Source organism: Zingiber officinale, chromosome 10B (assembly GCF_018446385.1).
Source record: "Zingiber officinale cultivar Zhangliang chromosome 10B, Zo_v1.1, whole genome shotgun sequence".
NCBI classification, from domain to species: domain Eukaryota; kingdom Viridiplantae; phylum Streptophyta; class Magnoliopsida; order Zingiberales; family Zingiberaceae; genus Zingiber; species Zingiber officinale.
This window is the reverse complement of record NC_056005.1, coordinates 2,134,028-2,147,860: the sequence shown is the minus strand read 5'-3', so window position 1 is coordinate 2,147,860 and position 13,833 is coordinate 2,134,028. Positions and strand designations below refer to the sequence as shown.

The following is a 13,833-nucleotide window of genomic DNA, read 5'->3' as shown; positions in this document are numbered from 1 at the left end:
AGTTTTGCATTGGCATTTCAACAGTGAATTGGCAGTATATTGAACACATTGAACATACAGAGAACCAACATCTCGAATACTCACTTCTTCACTTTCAAAAACAGGAGACAGAAGCTCCAATGCATCAGTAACATCAATGCTTTCCCACCTTCCCATCAAATCAATTGCTTGTTTTGCTTCCTGTTGAGCATATTCATATCAAATGCCAGGCAAGCAAACAATTGTAGAATTTATATATCAGAAACATTTAAATTGTGTCTTAGTGTAAAATATATAAACTGATATAGTTTGATAAGTGAGTAGATAAATACGATTTTTTACTTGTGCTTGGAAGGAAAAAGTAGATTAATTTTCAAGGACAAGGACAGCCATAATTGTCAATACCACAAGATCCATACAAATAGGGGAAAAAATGAGAAATGGAACTTACAGCAGTAAAATTGCAATTTTTTTCCTAAAATGAACCCATTACCTCCATTTTGGAAATAAAAAGGAATTGGATCTGATTTAGATTTCAGGGCTGGGGTTTTGCTTCATGGGAAACAACAAAATTCCAATGGTCCAAGGGTGATATCAGGTTTTAAAAAAAGGCATAACTTCCAAAGTAATTCCAATTCCAGTTAAGGATAGCAATCAGATCCTAAAGTAATTACTATTAGATGTGTAAATGTGCAAGGATAGAATGCTCAAAATCTGGATGCTAGATCAATTCACAAGATAATAACCTGAATATCACTCCATTCAACACAACGTAAAAATTTAGTAAGAGCTCTCTTCTCCGACATCAAAGAGAAACGAAATTTCCATAACAATTGTCTTTCATCGCCAGTCAGTGTGCGTGTTGGAGGATACTTCAAGATTCCCTGTATCAGCCTACACGCCAAATTGCACAATTATTAGTTAAAAAATGGCAGCATCAGGTTCAGCGAATAGAATGCTTTCATACAGAAGTAGCAAGACATCGCTGTCAACAAATGTTGCACATAAAACAATCTATCTTCTTTTTTTTGAATTGCTCGAAGACCAACAAACTGTTAAAGAAACTTTATTAACCAGAGTACATTCAGTGATGTGTATGTATGTGCACAGGAAGAAGGATAAAAGAAAGGCAACCATAAGTTATTCAAGGTTCTTAGCCACACGAATTGCATCCTGAAAGACTATATCATATCATTAGCAAGGTATTAAATTTCGTTCCATGTTGGTATGGGTAAAATTTATTGTTTCACCTGCCACTCGGACCATGAAACTTACTCAATATTCAAGATGATGCAAGTGCCACTAGGTGAGGACCAATGATTGGCAATAGGGCTTCTATGAGAAGGTTTTGTGATGAGGTGGCTTACAAGATGCAGAGCTTCAGCAATAGTTTCTGGCCTCCTCAAACCAAAACCAGTTCAAGCCACAACAGGATGTGAGGGCTAAGCTTACATGATGAATCATGAGGTGAACATGAGGGTTTGTGCTAACTGCACCACTGTTCCACAACCCAAGCCATTACCTCCTCCCGCTCTTCTTATTCATTTGTTATGGCTCTACATAAGTTTGAACTTGATTCTACATCACAGCTTTTTTTCTTCAATGCCTCTGGCACATGTGTCAACAAGCCCAGCACAGCACCAACACCAGGACTATCTCACTTCAACTAAGGTCGGAAACCCCAACTTGGAACAATATTTCAAACATTGATCACTAGTGCCATTTATAAATATGAATAATCTTTTTATGAAATTACCATCTTTATCTTTTTTCTCAGGGATAATTAGTAATTGAGGGTGTATTGAGGCTTCAGCCAAATGATCTACAGCTGAAGCAGGATGTCTAAAAGGGGATTTACAGGAATTTGGTCTGATATGAGTTCAATTTGTGTTTATTTTGGTTGATTAAGGGTAAGAGCAGGTGGGAATCATCTTGAATTCACTTTTGGGCTTGAATCAGGCTTAACTTACATTTGTATTGGACATTTTAGAGTTGTTGCAATGATAAAGTTGTTGCGGAAATACAAGGTAAAGCTGCATACAATAGGCCCTTCCTCGGGACCCGCATTGCCAGGAGCTTCATGCCCTGGGCTCCCTTTTTTTTTTTGGACATTTTAGATCTGAACCAATGTTGAACTAGTTAAACTGGTCTGTCTCAGATTGGATAAATTTGCAAGTTAGGTTTTGAGCTATCGATCACTTTTTCCCAACTCTTGTACAACCTTCTCCCTCTCCACTCATGGCACCAATCCAAAATCCAAACCCTCCACTTCTCTCGCAATCTCACACATATATCTGCCATCAATAGTCAACTGCAAAGCCTCACTGCATGCAATGCTCTCTCCACTAGCTTCATTGTCTCACAACCCATCATCACTTGTTGTCTTTTGTTGCAACAGCCTGATGTCGGCACCTAGCAGCTGAGATCCTTTTTTCTTCTGCTGCTCGGGTAGAAGCCCTAGCCACATCCCCTTTTCAAGGTGCACCAAGCAGTGAACCATCTGCCCCCTCGCACCTCGTGCCTTTTTCTTTGATGTTTATCTTTGTTCATAATTGTTGTTGACTTTTTTCTATAACTTTCCTATATGTGAGATCTTATAATGTATGTTCATAGTTTCATATAGCTGTGTAGTGACAAGTTACAACATGGAGTTATATGTTATATCATGCTAGACTATTACTTGCATAACTATTTATGTGAGTTATTATGCAATATATATATATGAAGTTTTATACGATTGCATGATATTAAGAGCATCTACAAAGCGGCGTTAAACGCCGCATTATAATGCTACTGTGCATTAACGCCGCGTTCAACGTGGCGTTCAAAAGCTTGAACGCGTTCAAGCAATTGAACGCGTTCAAGTGTTTGTGGGGTGGGCCAAGGCAGGCCCACCCCATGTGCAAAACTTTTTTTTTATTTTTTTTTACCAACGGCACATGCAACGGCTTTTTTAAATATAAGTTTTTAAATAATGTTTTTTTTAAATAACAGATTTACATTTTTAAATTAAAAAATAAATAATGGCTAGTTATTTAACGATTACTTTTTAACGGCTAGTTTGAAATTTCGACTATAAATATCCATCCATATGTGCACATATTTTCATTCCCACTCACTACTCTTTCAATTTTACTCTCTAAATTCTCTCCCCATCTATTTTTTCAAGTTCCTACCATCTTATTTTCTATCCGAAATGGATGAAAATAATAGGACATTTTTTACAAATTTCTTGAATTCTACAAACATGTCGTAAGAATATTCATCTTCCCAAAATCCACAAATTCCACCAAATTATCAATACCCACATCCATTTCCCAATATGCCGTTTCCTCCACAAAATCTTCAAAATGTCCAAGGTTTTGGAAATTCTATAAATCATCTGAATTATGCCCCTCGAGGTCCATATCAACTGCTTCTAGCTGAATATTGGCAAAACATGAGCCATCCATATTTCACGCCGTCGGTTGTTCATGGATATGGTACCCCGCACACAAGTGGTATGTCTTTCACTCCTTCGATGTCGAATGAACCTGCAACTCCGACTTTTGTCCCGGAGACTCAACTTTCCGACCGTGAATCCCCAATTGAGGTGGTCAATTTAGAAAAGACGGTTTCAAATGCTGAGGGTACAAGAAAGCGTTCAAGTTGGACAAAGGTTGAAGACGAGGTCTTAGCGAGAAGTTTTGTCACTATCAGTGATGATCCAACAATCGGCAATGATCAAAAGGCGGATGCTTTTTGGGGACGGGTTGCAAGCTACTACAATGAGAATCTTCCCCTAGGTTCAAACACCAGAAGTACAAATGTTATACAGTCACATTGGCACAATACAATCCAAAAGAAGGTATATCGATTCAACGCAAATTACAATAGTATTTATAGTTCATATCGAAGTGGTCACAGTGATGAAGATATATTGAGGTTTGAGTACGAAAAATATCTATCCGAAAACAATGGTGTTGCATTCAATCTCGAACATGTGTGGAGAATTGTCAAAGACCGTCCAATGTTTACTCCATAGTCCGCTGATCACTTTGTAGCCACAAAGAAGACGAGGACCTCAGAGTCGGGAGCAAGCAACACCTCCTCCAACCAAGATGTGAGTATAGACCTGGATTATGAAGATGCTCGTCCAATGGGGCAAAAGGCAGCAAAAAGAAAGGGAAAAGACAAAGTAAAATCGACCACGGAGGATCTGACAGTAAACTACAACAATATTATCACAAAGTTCACTAAGTACACAAGCGTGAAGAAGTCCGAAGTCGATTTAAAACAAAAACAACTCGTAGTAGAGGAGATTAAGGCAAAAGCTGCATTGTTCAAATCTGAAGCTAAGAATCGTCGCTTGAAGTTGAAGGAGTACGAAATATTGAACAAAGACACCTCGTAGATGACAAAGGAGCAGCTTATCATACATGAATGTCTATGCAAGGATATTAGGTCAAGATGAAATATCTGAATTGTTTACTTAACGTTCATTTTCTAGTATTATTATATTTTCGAGTGATTGTAATTTTTAATTATTGTATTTCTCATTTCGATTAATGTGATTTTTAATTATTATAATTTTGTAAAATAGTCATTATAAACAAGTCGTTGGAAACTAGCTGTTACAACATATTTATTTAATAAATATATTTTAAAAATTAATATTATTTTTGAAAAATAATAACAATAATTTAAAATATTTTATTATAATTAATAATAAAATAAGATTATTAAACGTTTATTTTTTGAACAAACGTAAGATTATTATTTAAAATAATAATAATTTAAATATTTTAAAACATATATAAAACATATTTATTTAATATGCTATAATGTTAAAATGAGTGAGTGGATGGTGGGGCCCATGAATAATGAGTATTAACGTTAAAAGGGTTGTGGGTGAAAGAAGGATGTTGTTATAACGAGTATGTGGCGGTGGCCCCATGCTTTTTGATGAGGTGGTAGGTGTTATAACGTTAGAGCATTGTGGATGCTCTAATAAATGTGGTCTAGCAAGCGGTAATGAAAAATGTTATTTTGGGATGAATAGTATTTATTGTTGCTAGTGTTGGTATACATTTATGATGGTAAGTAGTTAGACACATTATAGAAGGTTAGGATATGATAGTTATGTGACAAAACCTAATACAACACTAAAAAATTTACTTACAGATGAGAATTTATGGGTGGAGAATGAGTCTATTGTAGATGAGGCCTTTAGAGGATGACGACTCTATTGCAAATGAGACATGATGATGACTCTATTAGCAAAAAATCAAACATGCTTCCAGAAGGGTGTCCCTATTTCAACCATCCTCTCTTATCCTATCGGTAATATCTTCACCAATATCTTCATATTGAATAAAAGATCCAAGATATCAAAAACTTACTTAAAGCTTATAAAAATTTATATAATATGGTTAATTACTATGGTATATTTATGAAAAAAAACACATTCCAAAGCACTTTGGGTCAAGAACACATCAAATTAGAACATGGAAGTATTTTCAGAGGATGGAGGATGATCTTTTGACTAATGGTTTCCATGACCTAGCTTAGAAAAGAGTATCACATACAAAGTGAGTGTTTTGTAATAATGGTACGTGAAAAAAAATGTACTTCCAATAATTTGAAATTAACTCAGGCAGGAAGAGTGCATCCATCATAACAAAAGTAATAGAGATTAGTATGATAAATGCCATATAGTAATTGCAGTATTCTCCAGGAATCTGCTGGGCAGAGGCAGACCCATGATAAAAGATTAAAAGTAATGAATTTGAATGCAAACTGGCAACTGGCCCAGTTGTCAGCTCCCCGCCCCCCCTAGTTCTGTTAATGAAGACAGGATGATGAGAAACTTAGAAGGCTAGAAACAATATAGAGTCCAATTATCTCCCTAATATGATACTGATTTTCTATTATTCAAGTAACAAACACAAATATTCCTTGGCAAACTACATGTTCCCTGGGACACAATGTCGGTATACTTAATCCAAAGTTCAATGTTCCAACCATCAGGTTTAAATTACCATGAAAATGCAATTGTTGACTAAACTTTGTGGGCCTATTTTTAATCAAGAAATCTAGAATAACTTAAAGAAAGTTAAGCTTTGTTAGATATTGGCAATGATAAACAGTTAAACATAGAAAAAGCATGGAAAAGCAGAAAATAGCAGCAATAAGAATGAATTTACTTTCTCTCGTTAGAGCTTGGTTTGAGATCCCTATCTATAATCCCACGTGTCAAGCTTCTAGCAAGTTTTAATTGCTTGTGCTCAGAAGGATTTGTCCTTCCAACTTCAGGATCCCATACAGTAACAAGCTCATTTGTGGATGATACAGGGGATGGTGCAAAAAAGTTTGCCCCAGATTCCTGCACGGCAAGTATGAGAAATAAGGTCAATATTATCGACAGAGTTATTCTTTGTTTTGAGTTGGTCATGACAGATAGAAAGATTTCACAATAAAACCAAATGTATACTAAAACTTTGTACAGAAAGGATAATTTAAATAGCAAATTTAAATCTTGTGTGGTCCAAGTGAAATTCCTCAAAGGTTGAAAAGGCAACAAAGTCAAGTTTCAGTGGTAGCCAGTAGCTTAGAGAAACACTATGCAACCAGCCTGAAGTTGCTCCTCACCACCCCATATAATGGATTGAAAGATGTACAAACATAGATGAATTCTACACATTTGATCTCATAGATTATGTAATCTAAGTGTCTAAGTTATCCATGACTAAGATCTCTAACAACAAAGCATGGGAAAAAAAGTAAATGCGCCTCTCTATATAACTCAGTTAATATCATTAACCATCACCAAAATAATTTGAGATTTTACTTGGGCAATCTTCCTGTTACATGAAAAATGGTTCTCAAGGTAATACTCATTTTCCAAAAGTACTCGAAAGGTAATTGTGAAATAATCAAATGATGATAACTTAGGTCCTCGACTGTCACAGAATTACAGTTCTAGTAGCCAACCCTTTTTTAACCAATTAGCAATGGCGTAACAATATCAATGAAAATGTTTATATGTGGCTACTATTTATGCATGAGATTGGAAGCATGAAGAGTCCAAATTTTAGCAAACAAAAAAGATGCCATGAAATCATGAAAGCCTTGTGAAGGTACAGCTAACCTGGAAAGCAACTCTGTGTTCAAAAGTGCAGAAGCTGACAACCACGCTAAGGTGAGAATTGTCATTACTAAGGTTTTCTCTGTCCTTAATTTTATCCATAGCTTTAAAAGTAAGACGATCCAGCCAATCAATTTGTTGTATTTGGCCCCTTTCATACTTGTTTACAAGCCTCTCGAGACGTTCTATCTCACCACGCTCATGTTTGGCAACCTGCTAATTTGTAGGCATTTAAAAAGGTGGATGACTATTGATGCAAAGTCTATGTCAATAAAAAAAAATATCCAACTTATAACCTAATAATAACCTTTCCTGGTGTAGAAGTCGGAATTGCTCCATCTGCTTCTTTTCCAGGCCAAAGTCGAAGCTTTTGCCTCCCTGATTTTAATTGTTTTTTATTATTAAACAGATAAATTGTTGCTCCACCAACTAAACCATTATCATTACCACATGAGACATCCCAAACCTACAGGGAAATTAAACACAGAAACAAATCTTAAAACAACAAGGCTAACAGGACAGATGAATATGCACAGAAAGATAACGGAGGTACTATATATTGAAACAAAAAAAGATCCACGAGATTCAAGAAAACAAAAGCAATTTATACAGATAAAACAAACATCTATATATTGTTGTATGCTTAAAACTTGGTATTCCTTGTTGTTGATCTGATATTCCAGATCCAACTAAATTTATTAGGAAAGATTACTTCAACACTTGAGGAAAAAAAAGTATAGATGTCTACCATGGAAGAAGATTATAAGAATTGAAGCACAACCAGCTCTCTTAATTTTCCCAATAGTTGCTTGCCATCTTTTCTTATGAAGATATCTGCCATTGTTTTGTCATAGTTTTGTGGGATATAAAAAATAATAATATCATCTCTGAGTGTACAGAAGTATTATGGTCTCAGTTCCCTAGGTATCTCATAAGCATAACAAACATGATTATAAGTGAAATGTTATAACACAAATCATTACCCTACTTAAAAAATAAGTTGCAGACATCGTGCAAATGTGAAATCTAAAAGTGCTCTCTCACCAGCCCTACTTACTGCACCTCATCCGTAGATGCACAACATAGAAAATTATGATACATGTAACATCAGCAGAGGCCATAGAGACAACAACAAATCTTTTCATATTTATAACTGATATGTTAAGTTTAATAACAACATTATAGTCATTGTTATAAAGCCATATATTTGTTAATTCAGAGCTAATAATAAACAGACAAGAACTAAGAGTTTTAGCATATTTCATAGAAAAGAATCTAATTTAGCAATTAGAATCATGTTCAAATGGAAATAAAGAACATAAATCACATTTATCAGCAAGACAATTAAAACAATTTTTTACAAATTAGCATATCATTAGGCCATTTTACGTCAATCTATAAGAATCATGGGGGAAAAAAATCATGACTATTGCTAGAGTCGGAGTATGTGCAAACTTACACTAAAACCAAGTATACTTCATAGAAAGGAATCCAATTCAGCAATTAGAATCTTGTTCAAATGGAAATAAAGAGCATAAATTGCATTTATCAGCAAGACAATTAAGCAATTTTTTACAAGGTAGTATATCTTAAAGCCATTTTATGTCAATGTATATGAATCATGGAAAGAAAAAAAGGATCTATTGCTAGAGTCACAATATGTGTAGACTTACAGTAAAACCAAGCTGAGCCCGTGAAGTTAAGTCCCGGTACTTTGTGCTCAATGTGATGAGTTCATTCCAGCAATATGGATGTCCTGATGATTCTAGCCTGGGCATATGAAACTTTTTCACTTAGATAATATACAAATAAATAAAAGGTTAAAAAGGTATAAAAATAGCAGGAACTCAGAGCTCCATATAGCTTTTATGGTTACAAATAGAATTGAAATAAGTGTATGCAAGGTGAAAAGAATAGAGAAAACCTTGTCCTTGTGGGCAGCCCAAAGGGGACGCCATCAATATACAAGGTACACTCAACAAACAGTTCTGCATTTTTGTTCCCACTTGATGAATTGCTTTCTGAATAAGATAAAAAAAAAACAATGGAATATAGTATCTAACAACACAATGATAGGAAAGAAAAATGTAGACAACCATCAGCATTATAATTAGTATACAAAGTGTAAAAAGAAAAGCCCAAAATTTTGGGTGCTAATGTAGACATTACATATATTCCTATAGTCTTGGTCTGGCTTTTTACCACTCTAGTAAAAAAATATTTGTAAAACCACTCTTGAGGCTACTCCACGAGAACTAAGTTTGAAGATTTCACTAGTTTGCAAAGGTTGACAATCATAATGCAATAGGTGTTGGAACTTTTGTCCCCTTCTGCAGTTAGGCAATTAAGTGTTTTGATGAATTGGACTAGGGATTTAAGTTAGGTTTGTTGTTATGTCTAACTTGTGTGTGCAGTCATCAAGATCTAGTAGGTATATAAGTTGACATGATGTGGCCAATGTGTTTGATAGCTCAAGGTCTGTAGATCAAAGAAGGATAGTGGAAATATCCGGGGGACTAAATGAGGTCTGTGGAGATAGACAAAGGATGGCCAAAACATTCAAGGGACCATAGGAGAGGTTCGTAGATCAGAAAAGGATGGTGTGGGCATCTAAGGGGCCACAAAATGAGATCCATTAAGATGAGAGAAGGATGGCGTGGGCATTTAAGGGATCGCAAGTCGAGATCTATAGAGATCAAAGAAGGATGGTGCGGGCATCCGAGATACTATAGGACAACAAGCATTGGAGCAACATAAAGCCAAGGAGGTGAACTATGTAAGAAAAGGCGTGAAGGATAGCAAGAAGAGGAGCCAAAGGCTCAGGGCATCTAAGGGACGTAACATGACAAGAGAATACCTCAAGATTTAGAAAAACTCTATGAGAGATGCAAGCGGAGTACCTTGTATACAAGGGGCGACATTAGATAACAACTTAGGCGAACTCAACCACGATTGTGATTGAAATCAAAGGAACCAATCTATCGATAATTGAAATCCAATTGATTGGTGGTTGAGTAAACCACACTCCAAGTGTTTTAGGATTTTGTTATTTGAACAGTCGACTGATGGTTGTAGATCAGTCGGCTTGTGATCGTGGTATTCAGTAACCCTTATGGTTTGCCCAGCTGATTGGTGATTGAATATTGCAAGTTAGATGGGTATTCTAGAGTGGAACAGTCAACTAATTGGTAACAATCAATCGATTGTTGGTTCAAATTGATACAAAAGATCATATGTTCGTCAATCGACAAGCCCAGTCGACTAAGGTTCGATTGGCAGGGAATATCACTGATAAATCCATTGATGGTACGTCTAGTCAATTGGTGCTATAGTAATTGATTCAAATGCAACTAAAGATGGAAATTTCAATGGATGTGAACAAGACACTATGGATTAGTTGACTAATGGAGGATGAATAGTCAATCAATGGTTGCCATGATCATAGAACGTTGGGTTATGAAGAATAACATAGAATGACCAATTCTATATCCTGACATAGAACTTATAAGTATAGATTTATAAACTTCATGTTGTGCATTGTGTTCAGGAACGATCTCACAAAGCATAATTGAATAATGGAGGATGAATAGTCAACTGATGGTTGCCACAATCATAGAACGTTGGGCTATGAAGAATAGCACAGAATGCCCATTTTTATATCCTGATAAGTATAGATGTATAAACTTGTTCAGGAATGATCTCACAAAGAATAAAATACATTGTTAGTCTATCATTCTGCAATGCTTACTAAAGTCATAGACTAGATTAATTATTAGAACTGACCACTCATTGCCCTTTTTGCTTGACTAACCCAATCCAGGTTAGCCAGAATAAGAAAAGAATATCAGGTTATAAAATCCAAAGTTCTTATACTTAACTGCGTTGGGAAAAGAAGCCTGAAGAAGATAAGAACACTCACCTAGAGATGTAACGGAATTTGGCAGATTGCCTTCAAGCCTCTCGATCCGTAAGGTCACCGGGAGATTTATATCACAGGAAAGGAAAAAACGGAATTCGTTACCACCCATATGGATTATCCAAGTTTTTCAAAGCACTACACAATAACCATAAAAAATAATTATCAATTAGGCCCAACAGAATGTGAAGTAGTTATCAACAGGAACAATTAGATAGAATTGACGGCAATTGGTCACAAATAGGATACAATTCGAACAAGGATCCTGATGCGACATAATTTCATGAAAACAATGCATACAACTAAGTACTTCAAACAATGAACAGATAGCTAAGTTTGCAATCACAGTAATCAAACAAGAGGAAATTGAAGGAGCTAGTATAGTGTATACTGATTAAAAATTCACGCCCAGGGTAGAAATCGTTGTCCACCCGCAGTGGCAACCCAAGTAAGAAATAGATTGGCGTCAATCTCTACTCAATCCCACAGGCCAATCAAGTTTCCACCTTGGTGTCAGCAGGGAGCACGACGATTCATCGAAGGTCGGAAATTGCAACCAAATCTTAACAGTCACACACCAGATCGGCAGCCCTGACGTTCACCAATCCAATCTGCCCACTTAAACAAGAAAGCAGGTCTTCCGCCTCTGGCCCTTCAATCCCGTTATCTCAATTGCCAATGAATTTGACGACCTGCTCCTGACAGGTAGCCCTAAGAGGGAAATAGGAAGAGCAAGGGATTGGAACTCGCCAACCGTCGGCGTCGCTTTTAAGGTGGAACGAGTGGGGCGGCGCCCAGAGTGAGCCTACTGGATGTGCAGCGGCTCAGGGAGATCGGCAGGAGTTAGTACGTCGAGGAGGAGGATGGAGGCGATGGGTGATGGGTCCGACGCAGAGAACGGATACAATCAGGCAGATGTTGGGGCTGTAAACGAGCCGAGCCGAGCCGAACCAAACTTTGGGATGCTCAAATTTATTTGATAAGATAATCGATCCGAGCTGAGCCGAGCTTAAAATGAACTAAGCTTTTGAAATGAGTATTCAAGCTTAGATTGGTTTATTTTTTATGAGCTTGAGCTTGTTTGAAGCTTGGCTTGAGCTTGGTTCATTTAGATGTTATCAAGTTTGGCTTGAACTTGGTTCGAGCTTGGTTCGTTTAGATGTTATTAAGCTCTCAATTCATGCTTGTTTGATTGTTTGAAAGTTTTAATTGTTTGATTGGTTATTAAGATTGATAATTTAAATTTATTTATTTATTTAATTATTTATTTTGGATATTGAAAAAAGTTTTATTTATAAATATGGTTCGTGAACATTGTTCACGAACGTTGTTCACGAACATTGTTCACGAACGTTGTTCACAAACGTTAACGAGCTGAACACATATGCGTTCAAGCTTGTTTGTTTACCTTAACAAGTTGTTCAAGCATGTTTGTTTAATTAATCTTATGTATATTGAACGAACATAAACAAGTTCTTACCAAACCGAACACCAAGTTTGTTCACGGACGTTTGGTTCATTTACAGCCCTAGATGTTGGTATGCGCTGGAACAGCGGGTCAGGTTGATTAGGTGGAATTTTAAGGCTAATTTTTTAGCAAGTAATCGAATTAACCTAATTTATGAAGCAGTCTGTTGCATTTGTTGGGGGATCTGCTCACTTTTCCCGCGCATTATTTATCCAATCATTGAATATATGACACAATAAGTTGGCTATATCATAAGTTTAATTATAAATATTTCAAATATTAAGTACGATAATAAATAAAATTATGTGCAATCTGGAAACGTTATATATACATATATTTCAAATTATATGATTTTTGTAATTTTATTATTTGTAAACAATAAGCCAAATGTTATTAATATATAAGTATTTTTAACGAAAAAAACCCAGCAACTTAGGGTCTAAGAGACTGTTACCTTTTTCAAAGATACTTATTAGATATTAGATCCGGTATATATATATTCATATCCTTAGTTAAATCTCATCCAATATAGAGTATCAAGTAACCTTTAATAAAGTCATCCTGCATTTTATTATGAGTGACGTCTTCACATGCTTCATTGCTGAAAAGACTCGCTCAATAATGACAGTATAAACAGGTAACATCAATGAATCAATCATAAACCTTTGACCACTCACTCTCAGTCAATTGGTAACACAACTTAACAAATATAGAAACCTTCAAATTCTTCATCATATCAAGTTTATAATGTACCAATTCATAATCCAAAGTAACAATATATTGATTTGGTTTAACTTCAAGATAAAATTTCGATGCAAGCTTGCAAATATCATCACTGTTAATTGATGAGTCAAATGAATTTTTAGGATCAAAAGTTGTACTAAGAGAAAACAATTCCACTGATGACTCATTGAACCGAGCATTTAATTCCATCAAGATGAAATTTATTGTCGCATTAAAAATATCAAAGTGGTAATGATGCTCAACTGTAGTTTGTTGATGGAAATAACTGGTCTTATATTGACAATCAAGGTCAGGCACATCAATTTCATTTTTTGAACAAAAATCTTTCACTTCATAAAGAACTTCTTCCCACCCACATTTTCTAAGTTCTTATCCTTTTGGTCGTAGAGACAAATATAATAGCAGTCAAAATATCTTGAAATTATCTTTGAAGAATTTAACAAAGAGTATCGATTGTTCTCATAATTTTATGCATTAAGTACAAAACGAATACAAATTCAAAGCTTGCCATGTTTCTATAAATCCCCGAACTTCAGCCTTAGTTTTTTCATTTGGAGAATGGTCACTAAGAACTTTAAAAAATTTACAAGTTACAATGTA

The 13,833-nt window shown here is 35.6% G+C and overlaps 1 protein-coding gene across 3 annotated transcripts in view; it reads right to left on the bottom strand.

The window, feature by feature from the left end:
* LOC122029354 (phosphatidylinositol 3-kinase, root isoform) overlaps positions 1-11,925 on the bottom strand; it is a 33,732-nt gene extending 21,807 nt beyond the window's left edge. Inside the window, exons 1-9 of one of the 3 annotated variants that reach the window (XR_006125017.1) lie at positions 11,600-11,925; positions 11,025-11,159; positions 9,030-9,126; positions 8,779-8,875; positions 7,413-7,571; positions 7,109-7,318; positions 6,165-6,343; positions 726-873; positions 85-180 (exon numbers count right to left, since the gene is read on the bottom strand). Coding sequence is in view for 1 of the 3 variants with exons in the window: in XM_042588303.1 (XP_042444237.1) it covers positions 85-180; positions 726-873; positions 6,165-6,343; positions 7,109-7,318; positions 7,413-7,571; positions 8,779-8,875; positions 9,030-9,126; positions 11,025-11,133 (1,095 nt within the window). In the remaining 2 variants the exon portion in view is untranslated. Of the gene's footprint in view, positions 1-84; positions 181-725; positions 874-6,164; positions 6,344-7,108; positions 7,319-7,412; positions 7,572-8,778; positions 8,876-9,029; positions 9,127-11,024; positions 11,160-11,412 lie in introns of all 3 variants that reach the window. The other 2 variants (XR_006125016.1, XM_042588303.1) reach the window with 2 other exon arrangements.
* Positions 11,926-13,833: the final 1,908 nt, after the last annotated feature.